Here is a 16049-nt window from a genome sequence, read left to right as displayed (position 1 = left end):
CAGGGGTTGCAAGTTTAAAGCTATCCTTTCAGACATCTCGGGACACGTCAATCAAACGGCTGTGTGCTTATGTAGGCTATTACACAGTAGGCCTACTCCACAACAGCATTTTGGATTTATCACAGTTTTAGGGGTTGGGTTCATTATTAATAGCATAAAGCTGAGCTTGAAGGGCATGAGAAACTGACAGCCTGTTCTTCAAATGATCATGTTGGAAACCGCACTGCAGCAACATCGAATCTAAGGGTGTTTTCACACGGTCCCTTTCAGGAAATGTTTGTGACCTCAGTGCGATTCGCTTAATTATTTGTGCAGTGTGAACTCTCCAAAGGAACTCAGTCCTCTCAAAAGAGCCGAACCTGCATTCACATTGTCCTAAAAAAGGGAACCGGACCGCGACATTCAGGCGAACCGAACTCAGACCACCTCTGGAGATTCAGTTCAGTTCGCTTCGGGGGCTCTTTTGAAGGGTCTGAGTTCATTTGGAGTGTTCTCACTTCACACAAAAAATTAAGCGAGTTCACATTTATTTAATTTTTTACCCGTGTTCACTTTAAAGAGGACTGAGATCAGTTATTTTAAAACCCCCTTCAGTCAATTGACGCAATTGTGAGAGATTTATTATTTTTATAATTGATGGGATGACTAACTTAGAAAGAATGCATTCTTGACTGGGCTAATATAGGTTGTGTCACCTGGCAAGCTGTGATTGATGTGAAGAGCTGTTTTAGGGGGTAAAATGAGATAAGGATTTGTGTCTCCAAATGCTAGACTATACTGGTTCTTTGTGATCTGTGAACCTTCCTTGGACGTAGGAATGGTGTCTAAGGGAGCTGGCTCTTCTCACTATGACAGGTTGTTATGATAAACGTATGCCTGGTAACAGAAGAGGCGGGGAACAGCCGGTGCGCCAACGGATAGGCTGAGTAAGTCTAAACCACGCTCAAGTCTCTACTCTGATTGGCCAGCAGAGAGGTGGGAAACTCTCTCTGTAAGAGTATTTGAAGAACAATCTGAAACAATGGATTTAGTTCTCTGAAGTGCCCTGCGGGGTATTTCGGAGAGCCCGTATATACGAAACATCATATTTACCATTGAAGGTTTTTGCATTAATTAAAATAACTAGTATATCTTAGAAGTCGTGTTGACCTCTTTTGTTCCTAATGCCAGATTTGAATTGACGCAACTTTGACACAATCTAAGTCACATAATAAAAAAATCCCCATCAAAATCCATCAGTTTAAGCTAGAGATATCTGTTTTTGCATTGCATCAATCCACCGCATCCGCCGATGTCGCATTTCCACATCTGCGGTGAAAGGTGGCAGAGCTAGAGCGGTGTTTGTCAGACCATGAGACATCCCGAAAATTGGTCTTCTCACGAAAACATCTGTAGCGTCCGAACGGTTTGACCTGCAAACTATTATGACCTACAAACCACTCTATGGAAAGGGGCGATTTTCACTAACACGATGGTCTTAAGTCGTTGAAATTTGGAGCTATTGACATTTAAAAATATTGTCCCATAGGGATATCGAATGTGCTATGGGCATGATTGCAAGTACACCCAACCCAATGAAAACTGTTACGGTAACCTACCCTTCATTCCGTGACATACTATTTTTTCCTATCATCTCGCAAATCTGAGTTTTGGATGAGGCTGACTTTATGACCAAAATTATCCTATTTACACTTTGTAGTCAACTTTGACACTAGAATAAATGTTTCTGACTCATATCAATGCCACATAGGCTGTTTTCAAAACGAGAAGTCACTCTTTAAGATTATAGCAGGAAACATCAAGATAACACCTGTTGACATCAATGATGTACAATTGAAGTCGGAAGGTTACATACACTTAGGTTGGAGTCATTAAAACTCGTTCTTCAACCACTCCACACATTTCTTATTAACAAACTATAGTTTTGGCAAGTCGGTTAGGACATCTACTTTGTGCATGACACAAGTAATTTTTCCAACAATTGTTTACAGACAGATTATTTCACTTATAATTCACTGTATCACAATTCCAGTGGGTCAGAAGTTTACATAAACTAAGTTGAATGTGCCTTTAAACAGCTTGGAAAATTCCAGAAAATGATGTCATGGCTTTAGAAGCTTCTGATAGGCTAATTGACATCATTTGAGTCAATTGGAGGTGTACCTGTGGATGTATTTCAAGGCCTACCTTCAAACTCAGTACCTCTTTGCTTGACATCATGGGAAAATCAAAAGAAATCAGCCAAGACCTCAGAAAAAAATGGTAGACCTCCACAAGTCTGGTTCATCCTTGGGAGCAATTTCCAAACGTCTGAAGGTACCACGTTCATCTGTACAAACAATAGTACGCAAGTATAAACACCATGGGACCACGCAGCCGTCATACCGCTCAGGAAGGAGACATCTTCTGTCTCCTAGAGATGAACGTACTTTGGTGCGAAAAGTGCAAATCAATCCCAGAACAACAGCAAAGGACCTTGTGAAGATGCTGGAGGAAACAGGGAAACAGGTACAAAAGTATCTATATTCACAGTAAAACGAGTCCTATATCGGCATGACCTGAAAGGCCGCTCAGCAAGGAAGAAGCCACTGCTCCAAAACCGCCATAAAAAAGCCAGACTATGGTTTGCAACTCTGGTCTGATGAAACAAAAATAGAACTGTTTGGCCATAATGAACATCATTATGTTTGGAGGAAAAAGGGGGCTGCTTGCAAGCCGAAGAACACCATCCCAACCGTGAAGCACGGGGTGGCAGCATGCTGTGGGGGTGCTTTGCTGCAGGAGGGACTGGTGCACTTCATCAAATAGATGGCATCACGAGGAAGGAAAATTATGTGGATATATTGAAGCAACATCTCAAGACATTAGTCAGGAAGTTAAAGCTTGGTCGCAAATGGGTCTTCCAAATGGACAATGACCCCAAGCATACTTCCAAAGTTGTGTCAAAATGGCTTAAGGACAACAAAGTCAAGGTATTGGAGTGGCCATCACAATGCCCTGACCTCAATCCTATAGAAAATGTGTGTGCAGAACTGAAAAGCGTGTGCGAGCAAGGAGGCCTACAAACCTGACTCAGTTACACCAGCTCTGTCAGGAGGAATGGGCCAAAATTCACCCAAATGATTGTGGGAAGCTTGTGGCAGGCTACCCGAAACGTTTGACCCAAGTTCAACCATTTAAAGGCAATGCTACCAAATACTAATTGAGTGTATGTAAACTTCTGACCCACTGGGAATGTGATGAAAGAAATAAAAGCAGAAATAAACCATTCTCTCTACTATTATTCTGACATTTCACATTCTTAAAATAAAGTGGTGAACCTAACTGACCTAAAACAGGGAATATTTACTAGGATTAAATGTCAGGAATTGTGAAAAACTGAGTTTAAATGTATTTGGCTAAGGTGTATGTAAACTTCCGACTTCAACTGTATATAAATAAACCCTGGATTGCTGATGTTATGTATTGATCAATGAAAGGCTTTGAAGCCACTGGTCGGCCATATTGGCACTCCCAAGAAAAAGAAGTTCTCCATAGGAATGAATGGAATTCTACAATATTTCAATGAAATGTTTCAAGGACAAAATTACATGTATTTAAGTATGTTTTTGTTGTAGTGGGGACCGTAACATTAGAACTTTCAAAAAATTATACTTTAAGGAAAATATTTTTATATATTTTTATGTTTAGCTCACATAATATAATTTAAATGTATGCATTCAAGTTTCTGTAATAGAATAAACGTGGCAAAAACCCATGTAGACATTAATAAATGCATTTCCATAACTTCCTAAATATTTTTTACAACGGTGGGGGAGTGCCAAGATTGGGGTGCGGTGGCTTCAAAACAGCTCCCCTGATTGTCTCTAGTGCATATATAAACTGTTGGTTGACATCAGGTCATTTCATAACGGATTAATAGGTTCTCGGAACGTTCGGAATTTCAATTAGAAAGTCTTCCGGATTATTGAAAAGGACGGACCAGAAGTGTGCAACGGCGTTTACACTCCGTCACGAAATCGAAGCATTTGTACAGTTATCTGTTAAACAGTTGGTTTTTATTTAGCTAGATAGCTAATGCCCTTAAGTAATTGTTTTATCAATGGAAGACATGGAGCATAATAAGGCACCCTCTGTTATCGATCGGTATTACACTCGATGGTATAAAACAGGTAACTTATTAGCTAACTATCCATCTTTTAGCTAACGTTACAGTGTTGACCACTAACCTTGGGTGTCGACATGAGACCAACACGTGTGTTTTGGCTTTGGGTATGGTAGCTAGCCTGACAGCCTTTGCTATGTAATTTAACAGAATGTGCAGTTGACTAATTTCTGTAAGAGCTGGGCTGGTCCAAAAACATCAAACCTGTATCCCTCCGTGGACGTGGTTGCGGACCACTGGCTTATTTTTCTTAACGAATGAACAAAGTTGTAACTAAAGTTGTATTATTCTTTGTGCTTAGATATCAAGGGCAAGGATTGTGAAGACCAGTGCGTTCTTCAGCATTCAAACAGGTAACTTGCTAAGAGAAGGTGTTCATTTCCTACTTCAAATTGACAATGTGCAGCTCATCAACAAAACAGTTACTCATCAACGCGTTGCTTTGGGACACAACATCGGGAATCAATACAGACTCCTGATGTTGTCCCAAAACTGATCAACGCTTTGCTACCTCCACAGACTACATTATTTATTTTCAGTAAATTTAAACATGGCGTTAATGTGTTCCTGTGGATCTCTTTTGACAGAATCTGTGTCATCACCCTGGCAGAGAGTCACCCAATCCTTCAGAACGGGAGGGCAATCAAGAGCATCAACTATCAGATCAGTGCTGGCTGCAGTCGCCTGCACAACAGAGTGTCTGGGAAGTCAAAGAGAGTATGTACTAATGATGTATATAAATCCTGGATTGTTGATGCTATGTTTTGGCCATGTAGAGGCTTTGAAGCCACGGGTCGGCCATATTGGCACTCCTCAGAAAAGCAGTCCTCCAAATTTCATTTAAATGTTTCATTTTTAAAAAACATTTTAGTCATTTTAGACATTTAGATTTTAGTCATTTAGCAGACGCTCTTCTCCAGAGCGACTTACAGATAGTGAGTGCATACATTTTCATACTTTCAAGGACAAAGTTACATGTAGGCTATTTAAGTATTTTTTGTGTTGTAGTGGGGACGGTAACATTAGTACCCAAAAACATACTTTAAGGAAAACATTTTAATATACAGTATTATTTCATTAATGTTTTGTTTGTCGCACATAATATAATTTAAAAGTATGCAATAGAATAAACGTGGCCAAAAAAAAGTGCTGAGCAATTAGTGCATCTTGAGGTAGGTTCGGTTTCGATTATTTGGGTTGAATGCTGTAACACAGAATAAAACAATTAACTGCTTATCACTTAACCATAATTTATTCACATTACTTTAATAAAATATTTCAGTTGTGTATATTACATTTGTTTTATTTGATGACTTTACTATTTCATTCCAAGTCATCATCTCATCTCTATAGAGCTGCTGACTGACATAATCACTGTTTTGTAGTTCTTCAAAGTAAATAAGGCATACTTTTATGACTGCTGAATACCAACTATCAATCACTTAGATAATGTATTTTCTGGTAGAGATACTTCGCGAAGCAACAGCTGCTCTCTTTATCCCCTCACGATCGCGCATTCTTCTCTCCGTGTCTGCACCACACTAACCTAATGTAGCAGGCTAAAAGAAACAGACCGGACAAGTAGATGTGCAGTGGATTATCGTCATTGTAGTTAATTATCAAGTTTTAAGCGTTAAACTACAACTCCCTACTACATCTCACAGTTCAGGCTGGATCTTTTTAAAAAAATTTTGTTGTAATTTTTTAAGTTTTAATTTATTTAACAGTAACATGTAAAACACAAAAAACAGAACAGCCAGAGGGAGTACACACAAAAATAAGGAAGAGAAGAAAAAAAAAATACAAATCCACATTATATCAAATCAAATAAAGACATGTAACGAATACATTTTTTTGACATTTTGTTTTGTATGCATTTTAGATGATAGAGCATGATAGAGCATGGCGTTTACAACGCCAGGGTTGTGGGTTCGATTCCCATGGGGGGCCAGTATAAAAAAAAAATATATATATATATATTCACTAACTGTAAGTTGCTCTGGATAAGAGCGTCTGCTAAATGACTAAAATGTAAATGTAAATAGTCCCACTAATGCTAACTAATTGTCTGACAAGGACAATGTTTTTCGAGAACCAGTTACAGTAAAATAACCTCTTGTTTCTATGTAATATCGACCCATTATTCCATATAAACATCTGAGGTGAAAAGTTGTGTTTATACAGCAAAGCCCAGCCCATTAAAGCCTGCTTGTGAAAAGCCACCAATTTCACAGGAAGTTTTCCCACAATATAGGGACATTGTAGTAAAAAATTAAGCCCTCTGAGCTTCTGAAAAACAAAATGAGGTATAATATTCCAGAAACTGAGGATTTTTTAAGTACCTTTTTAACCCAGTTTACTTTTGATATCTGATTAAAGAGAAAGTGAAGTCTAAGACATTTAGACCGCCATCACAAACCCTGTTGGTGATAACATCTCTTTTTATCTTATGTGGCTTGTTTTTCTTTTCCATATGAAGTTGGACAATAGCCTATCTAAGGTACAGCAAGTGGGTTTGGGAATGTCAATAGATAGCCCCTCAGCTTTGGATAAAAGCACCCTCCCTTGAAGACTTAAATCCCTCCCTAACCATGAGGAAAATATATTTTTAATAGATTCAGTTACAGGATTCAAATGAAGATCATTCACAGCCTTAAGATTTTTGGTGATCTTTACACCGAGGTATGTTACAGTATCTTTAACAGAGATGTTACAATCTGCTGGATTGAGATTTTGGAGAACTGCTTCACAATATCCAATGCTAATCTAGCTTGTGACACATTATTCAAAAAAAGTGAGGTGTCATCCGCCAGTTGGACTATCTTGATCTCTCTGGCCTGGAATGTAATGCCTTCAAATTGACTTTGATAAACTAATGAGCATAAGGTTTGAGAAACTAAAAAAAAAAAAAAAAAAAAAGGTGAGATTGGACAACCTTGTCGTATTCCTTTGTAAATGTTAAACCTTGAGGATGTTCCATGACAGAGTTTGGTACAGCTATTGCCACCATTATACAGAGTTCTAATAGTGTCAACAGAAAATATTACCAAACTTCAAATGCTTAAGACAATCAAAGATAAAATTGTGACTTACAGTATCAAATGCTTTCTGAAAATCCAAAAATAAGATAACAGGGGAGTCATCCAATGGCTAACAATACTCAACCAAATCTAACACCAGCCTCAGATTATTAGATATACAGTGGGGAAAAAAAGTATTTAGTCAGCCACCAATTGTGCAAGTTCTCCCACTTAAAAAGATGAGAGAGGCCTGTAATTTTCATCATAGGTACACGTCAACTATGACAGACAAAATGAGGAAAAAATATCCAGAAAATCACATTGTAGGATTTTTTATGAATTTATTGGCATATGATGGTGGAAAATAAGTATTTGGCCAATAACAAAAGTTTCTCAATACTTTGTTATATACCCTTTGTTGGCAATGACACAGGTCAAACATTTTCTGTAAGTCTTCACAAGGTTTTCACACACTGTTGCTGGTATTTTGGCCCATTCCTACATGCAGATCTCCTCTAGAGCAGTGATGTTTTGGGGCTGTCGCTGGGCAACACAGACTTTCAACTCCCTCCAAAGATTTTCTATGGGGTTGAGATCTGGAGACTGGCTAGGCCACTCCAGGACCTTGAAATGCTTCTTACGAAGCCACTCCTTCGTTGCCCGGGCGGTGTGTTTGGGATCATTATCATGCTGAAAGACCCAGCCACGTTTCATCTTCAATGCCCTTGCTGATGGAAGGAGGGTTTCACTCAAAATCTCACGATACATGGCCCCATTCATTCTTTCCTTTACACGGATCAGTCGTCCTGGTCCCTTTGCAGAAAAACAGCCCCAAAGCATGATGTTTCCAACCCCATGCTTCACAGTAGGTATGATGTTCTTTGGATGCAACTCAGCATTCTTTGTCCTCCAAACATGACGAGTTGAGCTTTTACCAAAAAGTTATATTTTGGTTTCATCTGACCATATGACATTCTCCCAATCCTCTTCTGGATCATCCAAATGCACTTCAGACGGGCCTGGACATGTACTGGCTTAAGCAGGGGGACACGTCTCTCACTGCAGGATTTGAGTCCCTGGCGGCGTAGTGTGTTACTGATGGTTGGCTTTGTTACTTTGGTCCCAGCTCTCTGCAGGTCATTCACTAGGTCCCCCCGTGTGGTTCTGGGATTTTTGCTCACCGTTCTTGTGATCATTTTGACCCCACGGGGTGAGATCTTGCATGGAGCCTCAGATCGAGGGAGATTATCAGTGGTCTTGTATGTCTTCCATTTCCTAATAATTGCTCCCACAGTTGATTTCTTCAAACCAAGCTGCTTACCTATTGCAGATTCAGTCTTCCCAGCCCGGTGCAGGTCTACAATTTTGTTTTTGGTGTCCTTTGACAGCTCTTTGGTCTTGGCCATTGTGAAGTTTGGAGTGTGACTGTTTGAGGTTGTGGACAGGTGTCTTTTATACTGATAACAAGTTCAAACAGGTGCCATTAATACAGGTAATGAGTGGAGGACAGAGGAGCCTCTTAAAGAAGAAGTTACAGGTCTGTGAGAGCCAGAAATCTTGCTTGTTTGTGGGTGACCAAATACTTATTTTCCACCATAATTTGCAAATAAATTCATAAAAAATCCTACAATGGGATTTTCTGGATTTTTTTTTCTCAATTTGTCTGTCATTGTTGACGTGTACCTATGATGAAAATTACAGGCCTCTCTCATCTTTTTAAGTGGGAGAACTTGCACAATTGGTGGCTGGCTAAATACTTTTTTTCCCCACTGTATGGCACCCTTTCATAAATCCAGATTGACATTCATCAATCAGATCATTCAAGCACAACTTTAACCTTTTCGCAAAGATTGAGGCTATAATTTTGTAGTCGTTTATTTAGGAGTGTGATTGGACGCCAATTATCAATAATTAAGAGATCCTTTTGTGGTTTAGGTATAAGACTAATAACCTCTTGTTTCAGAGAGGCAGGTAGTTCTCCCTTCTTTATAGCCTCTTTAAGGGTTTCAAGTAAGAATTGTGCTATTTCTTCAGAGAAGGTTTTGTAAAATTCAGAGGTTAATCCATCACAACCTGGAGACTTGTTATTTTTTAACTGATCAACCTCATATTGGATGTCCATAATGGATAAATATTCACAAGACTGATTTAAATTCTTCACTAACAGAGTTAACATTCTCTATAGAATCAAGGAGATCCTTAGTCACTCAAACTGTTATCTAGCTGTGCTGGGCTCCCGAGTGGCGCAGCGGTCTAAGGCACTGCATCTCAGTGCTTGAGGCGTCACTACAGACCCTCTGGTTGGATTCCAGGCTGTATCACAACCGGCCGTGATTGGGAGTCCCATAGGACGGCGCACAATTGGCCCAGCGTCGTCCGGGTTTGGCCGGTGTAGGCCGTCATTGTAAATAAGAATTTGTTCTTAACTGACTTGCCTGGTAAAATAAATAAATAAATAACTAAAAATAAGGAGTAAAGATTATCTAAACTAAGTGGTAAAGTCTGATACCAACTCTCTATCCTCAGAGGTTACCCCATGAATCTTACGTTTCCGAAGTGTGTTGAGTTCCCCTTCTCCTCTTTTCCAAATAAAAAAAGTATCTACTGTTCTTTTCGCCTTTTTCAAGCCATTGTTTTCTGGATCTTATGAAGGCTCCTCTAGCCTTTTCCTCATAAAATGTATCTAGTTGATTCTGTAAATCATTCAATTTAGCTTTTTCATTAAGATCAAGATGCTCGATCTTTGTGACATCAGCAATTTTCTTAGAGAGCTCAGCTACATTCCAGTAAACAGAAATTAGATTCTTAATCACATTTTTAAAATCATCATGCAATAACAATGAGTTATTCAATTTCCAATAACCACCAGAATATTTCTTGTCATCATTACTGCACATTCTCACAGTCAGCCATATGACTTCATGATCCGCCAGGACTACAGGCAGTATTTTTACCTCTACAGTGTTGGGCTCAAGACTAGAGGTTATCACCCACAAGTCAATTCTTGATTGTAGTGAATGATCTCTAATACTCCATGTGTACTGTTTCTCTCCAGGGTTTTTAACTCTCCATATGTCAATTAAGTCCAGGCTTTGGCAGAAATTCATCAATTTGTTCACACCAATGTTAGGCCTATGGGGCAATCTATCAGTCTCATTATACTAAACCATGTTAAAATCCCCACCAACTATAATCTGACTGGATGGATATTTTCTCAGACTTTTAAGAATTTCCTCAATTTCCTCTAGAAGTAAGTTATTTGGAGACTAGAACAGTATCCAAATAAAATTTTATTGGCCACATGCGCCGAATACAACAGGTGCAGACATTACAGTGAAATGCTTACTTACAGCCCTTAACCAACAGTGCATTTATTTTTAATAAAAAAGTAAAATAAAACAACAACAGTGTTGAGATTAAATAAAATAACAATAACAATATACATTACACAATATGTCCATGTGGTTGATGACCGCTACTAGCCAATGTCCATTGGTGTCCATTTGAGTAAACAAAAATGTCCCTTTGAAATTGTGTGCTAAAATTGCAACCCCAGCTGAATGATTAGTTCCGTGGGCCAAGAAAATGTCACTGCGCCACTGATTTAAAAAAAATTTATAATCCTCTTTGCATGAATGTGTTTCTTGAACGAATACATGATCTGTGTATTCAGGCTGGATCTGATTTGTCTCTAGAGAAATTGTGCAATGTGCACATTGAGCTCACAGAAAAAAACGGGGAAGAAACGACAAATGGAATTCAAATAATTGAACCTACGTCTCATAACTGAAATGTTGGTTAATCGCTAAGCACTACTAAAAACAAAAGTAGACGTTAGTAAATACATTTCTATAGTTACAAAAATATTTTTTACAATCGCGTGGGAGTGCCAAGATGACGGCGCGGTGTCGTCAAAACAAATCATTGGTATGTACTGCTAAAACTGAAGTTATTTTTTTGTTAATGTAGTCTGGTATATTATTACATTTTAGTCATATCAAATCAAACTTTATTTGTCACATGTGCTGAATACAACAGGTGTAGACCTTACCGTGAAATGCTTACTTACAAGCCCTTAACCAACAATGCAATTCAAGAAAGAGTTAAGAAAATATTTACCAAATAAACTAAAGTATAAATAATAAAAAGTAACACAATAACAATAACGAGGCTATCTACAGGGGGTATCGGTACCGAGTCAATGTGCGGGGGTACTAGTTAGTCGAGGTAATTTGTTCATGTAGGTAGGGGTATAGTGACTATACATAGATGATAGACAGCGCGTAGCAGCAGTGTAAAAACAAATGGAGGGGGGGTGTAAATGTAAATAGTCCGGGTGGCCATTTGATTAATTGTTCAGCAGTCTTATGGCTTGGGGGTAGAAGCTGTTAAGGAGCCTTTTGGTCCTAGACTTGGCGCTCTGGGACCGCTTGCCGTGCGGTAGCAGAGAGAACAGTCTATGACTTGGGTGACTTTGACAATTTTTGGGGCTTTCCTCTGACACTGCCTAGTATATAGGTCCTGGATGGCAGGAAGCTTGGCCCCAGTGATGTACTGGGCCGTACGCACTACCCTCTGTAGAAAAGGTGTGCCCTCTTCACGACTGTCTTGGTGTGTTTGGATTATGATAGTTCGTTGGTGATGTGGACACCAAGGAACTTGAAACTCTCGACCCGCTCCACTACAGCCCTGTCAATGTTAATGGGGGCCTGTTCGGCCCGCCTGTTCCTGTACTCCACGATCAGCTCCTTTTGACTTGCTCACATTGAGGGAGAGGTTGTTGTCCTGGCACCACACTGCCAGATCTCTGACCTCCTCCCTACAGGCCTACCACTGTTGTTTCATCAGCAAACGTAATGATGGTGTAGGAGTCGTGTTTGGCCACACAGTCGTAGGTGAACAGGGAGTACCGGAGGGGACTAAGCACGCACCCCTGAGGGGCCCCAGTCTTGAGGATCAGCGTGGCAGACGTGTTGTTGCCTACCCTTACCACCTGGGGGCGGCCCGTCAGGATGTCCAGGATCCAGTTGCAGATGGAGGTGTTTAGTCCCAGGGTCCTTAGCTTAGTGATGAGCTTTGTGGGCAGCAGACACTATGCTACTTACAGAAGCAATTAGGGTTAAGTGCCTTGCTCAAGGGCACAGACTTTTCCCCTAGTCTGCTCCAGGATTCGAGCCAGCGACCTTTCGGTTACTGGCCCAACGATCTTAACCGCTAGGCTACCTGCCGTAAGGATACTCTGGCATATTAGGACTAATATTATATGTTACACTACTATTATATACTATGGTATTGACATCCTTTGATCTGACTTGTGACTGTCAAAGTAACACGTCTTCCTCTTTTCCAGGGAGGACAGTTCCTCACAGAGTTCGCTCCTTTGTGTAGAATAACATGTACAGACGGTGAGGAGTACACCATTTACAGGTGACTACAACCTTTGCTGCTCTTGTATCATGATTTTCACCTCTGCAGATAATCCACCCTTTATGGTTAGTGCCATTCATTACTCTCATGTCTTTTTAAATTAGCCTGAAATGTAAACCTGGTTGATCTTTTCAGCTGCATAAGGGGGCGGCTATTGGAGGTCAATGAGGATATTCTTGAAAGGCCTGAAATTTTACTGGGAAAGGTGAGGAGCATTTCCATAAACTTCATACCAGTTAAAACACATTTTTGGTCAATCTAATGTTCCTCAATTACATGTACCCCATTGAGATGGTAAATCACATCACCATTAGTATGGCTAACTCTCCTACCTGTCTTTCATGTGTATTTGACCAGCCTTCCACTGAGGGATACATTGCTGTCATCCTCCCTAAAATAGAGGAGAGCAAGACAGTCACTAATGGTCTCCTGAGCAGAGAGGAGTACGAGAGCGTCATCTCTAAACGGACCAGCAGCACCCAGCCAGAGCCACAGCCAGAGGCTGAGCCATGCTGAGGAATGAGGAGGTCACAGGGACTCATCACACTCTCCTCAGCCCAGCTGGAGTGACCTTTCCTGGGGCAGCTTTGTTGGAGGGGGTCCCTCGCCTCCTCAGGCCCAGCCAGACCTAGGTACTTACATCAAAGCATAGTGCATACCCCTGTCCAGATATGGACTTATGCCCGTGGTGGATGACAGTGCAGATATCTGGGGTGCTGGAGGTAATGCACTGTGCCTTTTAAGTTCTCTACCTTACCTATTGTTTGCTTTGATGTAACATGAAGAAATTCAGAGCCAGTTAAGTTTTATGAGAACTTTTTTTTTTAGCTCTTTATTATGATTGTTGATGGAACGTGAGATCTATTTTCAAAGGAGGAAGTCTAAGATATTTACATTGTCAGTTATGAAGTGACTATGTACCAAACAAGCCCAAGTTTTTGTTCCGAAGACTTAAATATGAATTTTCTGTGTACTGTACATACCTTAATAAATGACACAATCGACCCTGTTTTAAGAAAAATAATGTTTATTTAGATTTGTGTTCTGTTAATCAATCATTCAACTGTCAAAAGGATAGATGGTCTAAATCTGTTTCTGCACAACTGTGGTTTCTTTACTCAACAGCAGCCGACATTAGCTACACCCATACACAATCAACTCTACAGCTTTATATGGTTATTCAGTCTTCACACTAACCATTCAGGTTTAGTAGTACCAAAATCGTCACCTCTGTGGATATAGCTACAGGTAACTGCCAAAATAAAGGAAACACCAACATAGTGTCTTAATAGGGTGTTGGGCCACCACGAGCCGCCAGAACAGCTTTAATGTGCCTTGGCATAGATTCTACAAGTGTCTGGAATTCTATTGGAGGTATGCCACACCATCTTTCCATTAGAAATTCCATCATTTTGTGTTTTGTTGATGGTGGTGGAAAACGCTGTCTCAGGCGTCGCTCCAGAATCTCCCAGAAGTGTTCAACTGAGTTGAGATCTGGTGACTGAGACACACACACCCTTTAAACCCCTTATGCTCCTTTGAGACTCCTCTTTCAAAGTCACCGAGCTCTCTTCTAGCTATGGTAGGCAAAATAATGGGCAACTGGGCATTTTTATACATGATGAGATATTCATTCCTTAATTAACTTAGGAACCACACCTGTGTGGAAGCACCTGCTTTCAATATACTTTGTATCTGTCATTTACTCAAGTGTTTCCTTTATTTTGGCAGTTACCTGTATATGTTTCAAGTACCATAATAATACACAATAGCCCACAAGGCAGTCTTAGCCTGCGTCCCAAATGACACCCGTTTCCAGTGTTTCCCAAACTAGGGGTCGTGACCATTTGAAGATGGGGTCACGAGAGAAACTGAATTAAAAAATATAAAAAATAATCATGCTTGGTTCATAGAACAGGGGTTACGCCAGTAACCTGCGGTAGCCACTAGATGCAGTTGTAATAAACAGAGCATCTGTTATCTTCCTACAAATGTGGCTCTATCTATAGAACAGTTTAAGCTACAAAATATTTTGACCCCATCACTGAAAGATGAGACTCTCAGGAACACCTACAATGCCCACAAGCCGCACAGAACACCCAGACCAGGCACTAAATCAGACTGGGGGGAAAATAACATCGATGATGTTCTTTTCTACACAGAAGGTCATACAAAATGATTGCCTGATAATCTTTTGAACTTCCCAATATCTTTGATGCATTTGTCACTTCAAACCATACTTTAGATTGAAATACTGTCATAGCCCCAATTAAAAAAGTAAACATTGTCCATTGATTACATAACTTTTTTTCCCCCATGATGGGGTTGTGAAGAAAACAAATCATACCAAAATGGGGTCGCGGGCCAAAAAAATGTGGGAACCCCTGTATAGGGAATAGGATGCCATTTGGGACGCAGCCTTAATTACAAGTATACTTATAAGGAACAGCTATAAAACCACAGTTCATTTGATTTGACTCATGTGCTAGGCCAGCAATCTTTTAGATGTCTTCTGAAAAATGGATAAAACAGTATACCACAAACACTGAATAGGATTCAATACTCTACAGACAGTAGAAAGTCAACTGGATAAAATTGTCTCCGCCTCTGCTTAAATGGAGCAATAATAAGAGCCTTATGTTTCAGTCTATTAGCAAGCCAAGTGTCATAATGATTAAACCATCCATTTACTCTCTTATTTGGCATCAAAGTGAGAGAGCATTAATTTCACTCAATTACTAAACCATGATGGGATTTGGTTGATGTACAACAGTGAGAGAAACATCAGAAAGCTGATCTGCTACCAGATCTGTTTGGGCTGTCTTGCCAACTCCTCACGACAATAGCCATTGGAGTTGACGAGACAGCCAAAACTGATCTGGGACCAGGCAATCAGAAAGCTGGTTTAACAGCCCAAATCACGGATTGATAACAGGAGATTAAAAGACCTGTCAGGTCATGGCATCATGCACTGGCGATGGATTTCATTACAGCATCTTTTTTTTTTATACATGTGCTGTATTTGTATTTGGCTGAGATGTGCTACAGGTTACAGTTACACCACAAAGAGAATGGGCTGATTACACTGACAGAGGCACGTGTGAGCAGGGTGGGTGAGGCTTTATGTATGTCGCCCCCTGGTGGTCGACAATGGTACACTCCAATTCTGATAGGTGATACAGGTTAGGGATCAAAGGTCGCTGGACTGGACTACTTGCTCTCCAGGAAGGTGAAGTTGGCCATATGCTGCTCCAGGGATTTGACCCCGAAGCCGTTGCTGTTCTTGCCGTTGAGCACGTCGTCTTTGATGGCCGTGGATGACTGCCTGTCCCTCCAGCTCTGTGGAGAACCCAGACTGCTCCTCTCTGACTTATACTGTAGACACAGACATGGTAGAGTAATGAAAAAAACAAATTGAATCAATGTAAAACATTGGA

The 16049-nt window shown here is 40.3% G+C and overlaps 2 protein-coding genes across 3 annotated transcripts in view; one reads left to right on the top strand and one right to left on the bottom strand.

Moving 5' to 3' along the window:
• The first annotated feature begins 3978 nt into the window (after positions 1-3978).
• Positions 3979-13616, top strand: LOC311132961 (protein Abitram-like). Its single transcript, XM_084166355.1, has 6 exons — positions 3979-4172; positions 4467-4518; positions 4753-4882; positions 12536-12612; positions 12748-12817; positions 12970-13616. Exons 1-6 carry the CDS (start codon positions 4103-4105, stop codon positions 13126-13128), a joined length of 558 nt encoding a protein of 185 aa, XP_084022481.1. The 5' UTR covers positions 3979-4102; the 3' UTR covers positions 13129-13616.
• Positions 13617-13627: 11 nt separating this feature from the next.
• Positions 13628-16049, bottom strand: part of ctnnal1 (catenin (cadherin-associated protein), alpha-like 1) — a 94077-nt gene continuing 91655 nt past the window's right edge. For both annotated transcript variants that reach the window (XM_084166353.1, XM_084166354.1), the window contains exon 19: positions 13628-15987. In XM_084166353.1, coding sequence (XP_084022479.1) covers positions 15823-15987 — 165 coding nt within the window. In that variant the 3' untranslated portion in view covers positions 13628-15822. The remainder of the gene's footprint in view (positions 15988-16049) is intronic.

Source organism: Coregonus lavaretus, assembly GCF_964263955.1.
Source record: "Coregonus lavaretus genome assembly, chromosome: 7".
NCBI lineage: Eukaryota > Metazoa > Chordata > Actinopteri > Salmoniformes > Salmonidae > Coregonus > Coregonus lavaretus.
This window is presented reverse-complemented; position numbering and strand designations above follow the sequence as displayed.

Excerpts from the sequence above, each read along its gene's own strand:
- LOC311132961 (XM_084166355.1), top strand. The coding sequence starts at position 4,103 with ATGGAAGACATGGAGCATAATAAGGCACCCTCTGTTATCGATCGGTAT. Across the intron at positions 12,613-12,747 it reads GAGGAGTACACCATTTACAG|CTGCATAAGGGGGCGGCTAT; the intron begins GTGACTACAACC and ends TGATCTTTTCAG. Across the intron at positions 12,818-12,969 it reads CTGAAATTTTACTGGGAAAG|CCTTCCACTGAGGGATACAT; the intron begins GTGAGGAGCATT and ends GTATTTGACCAG.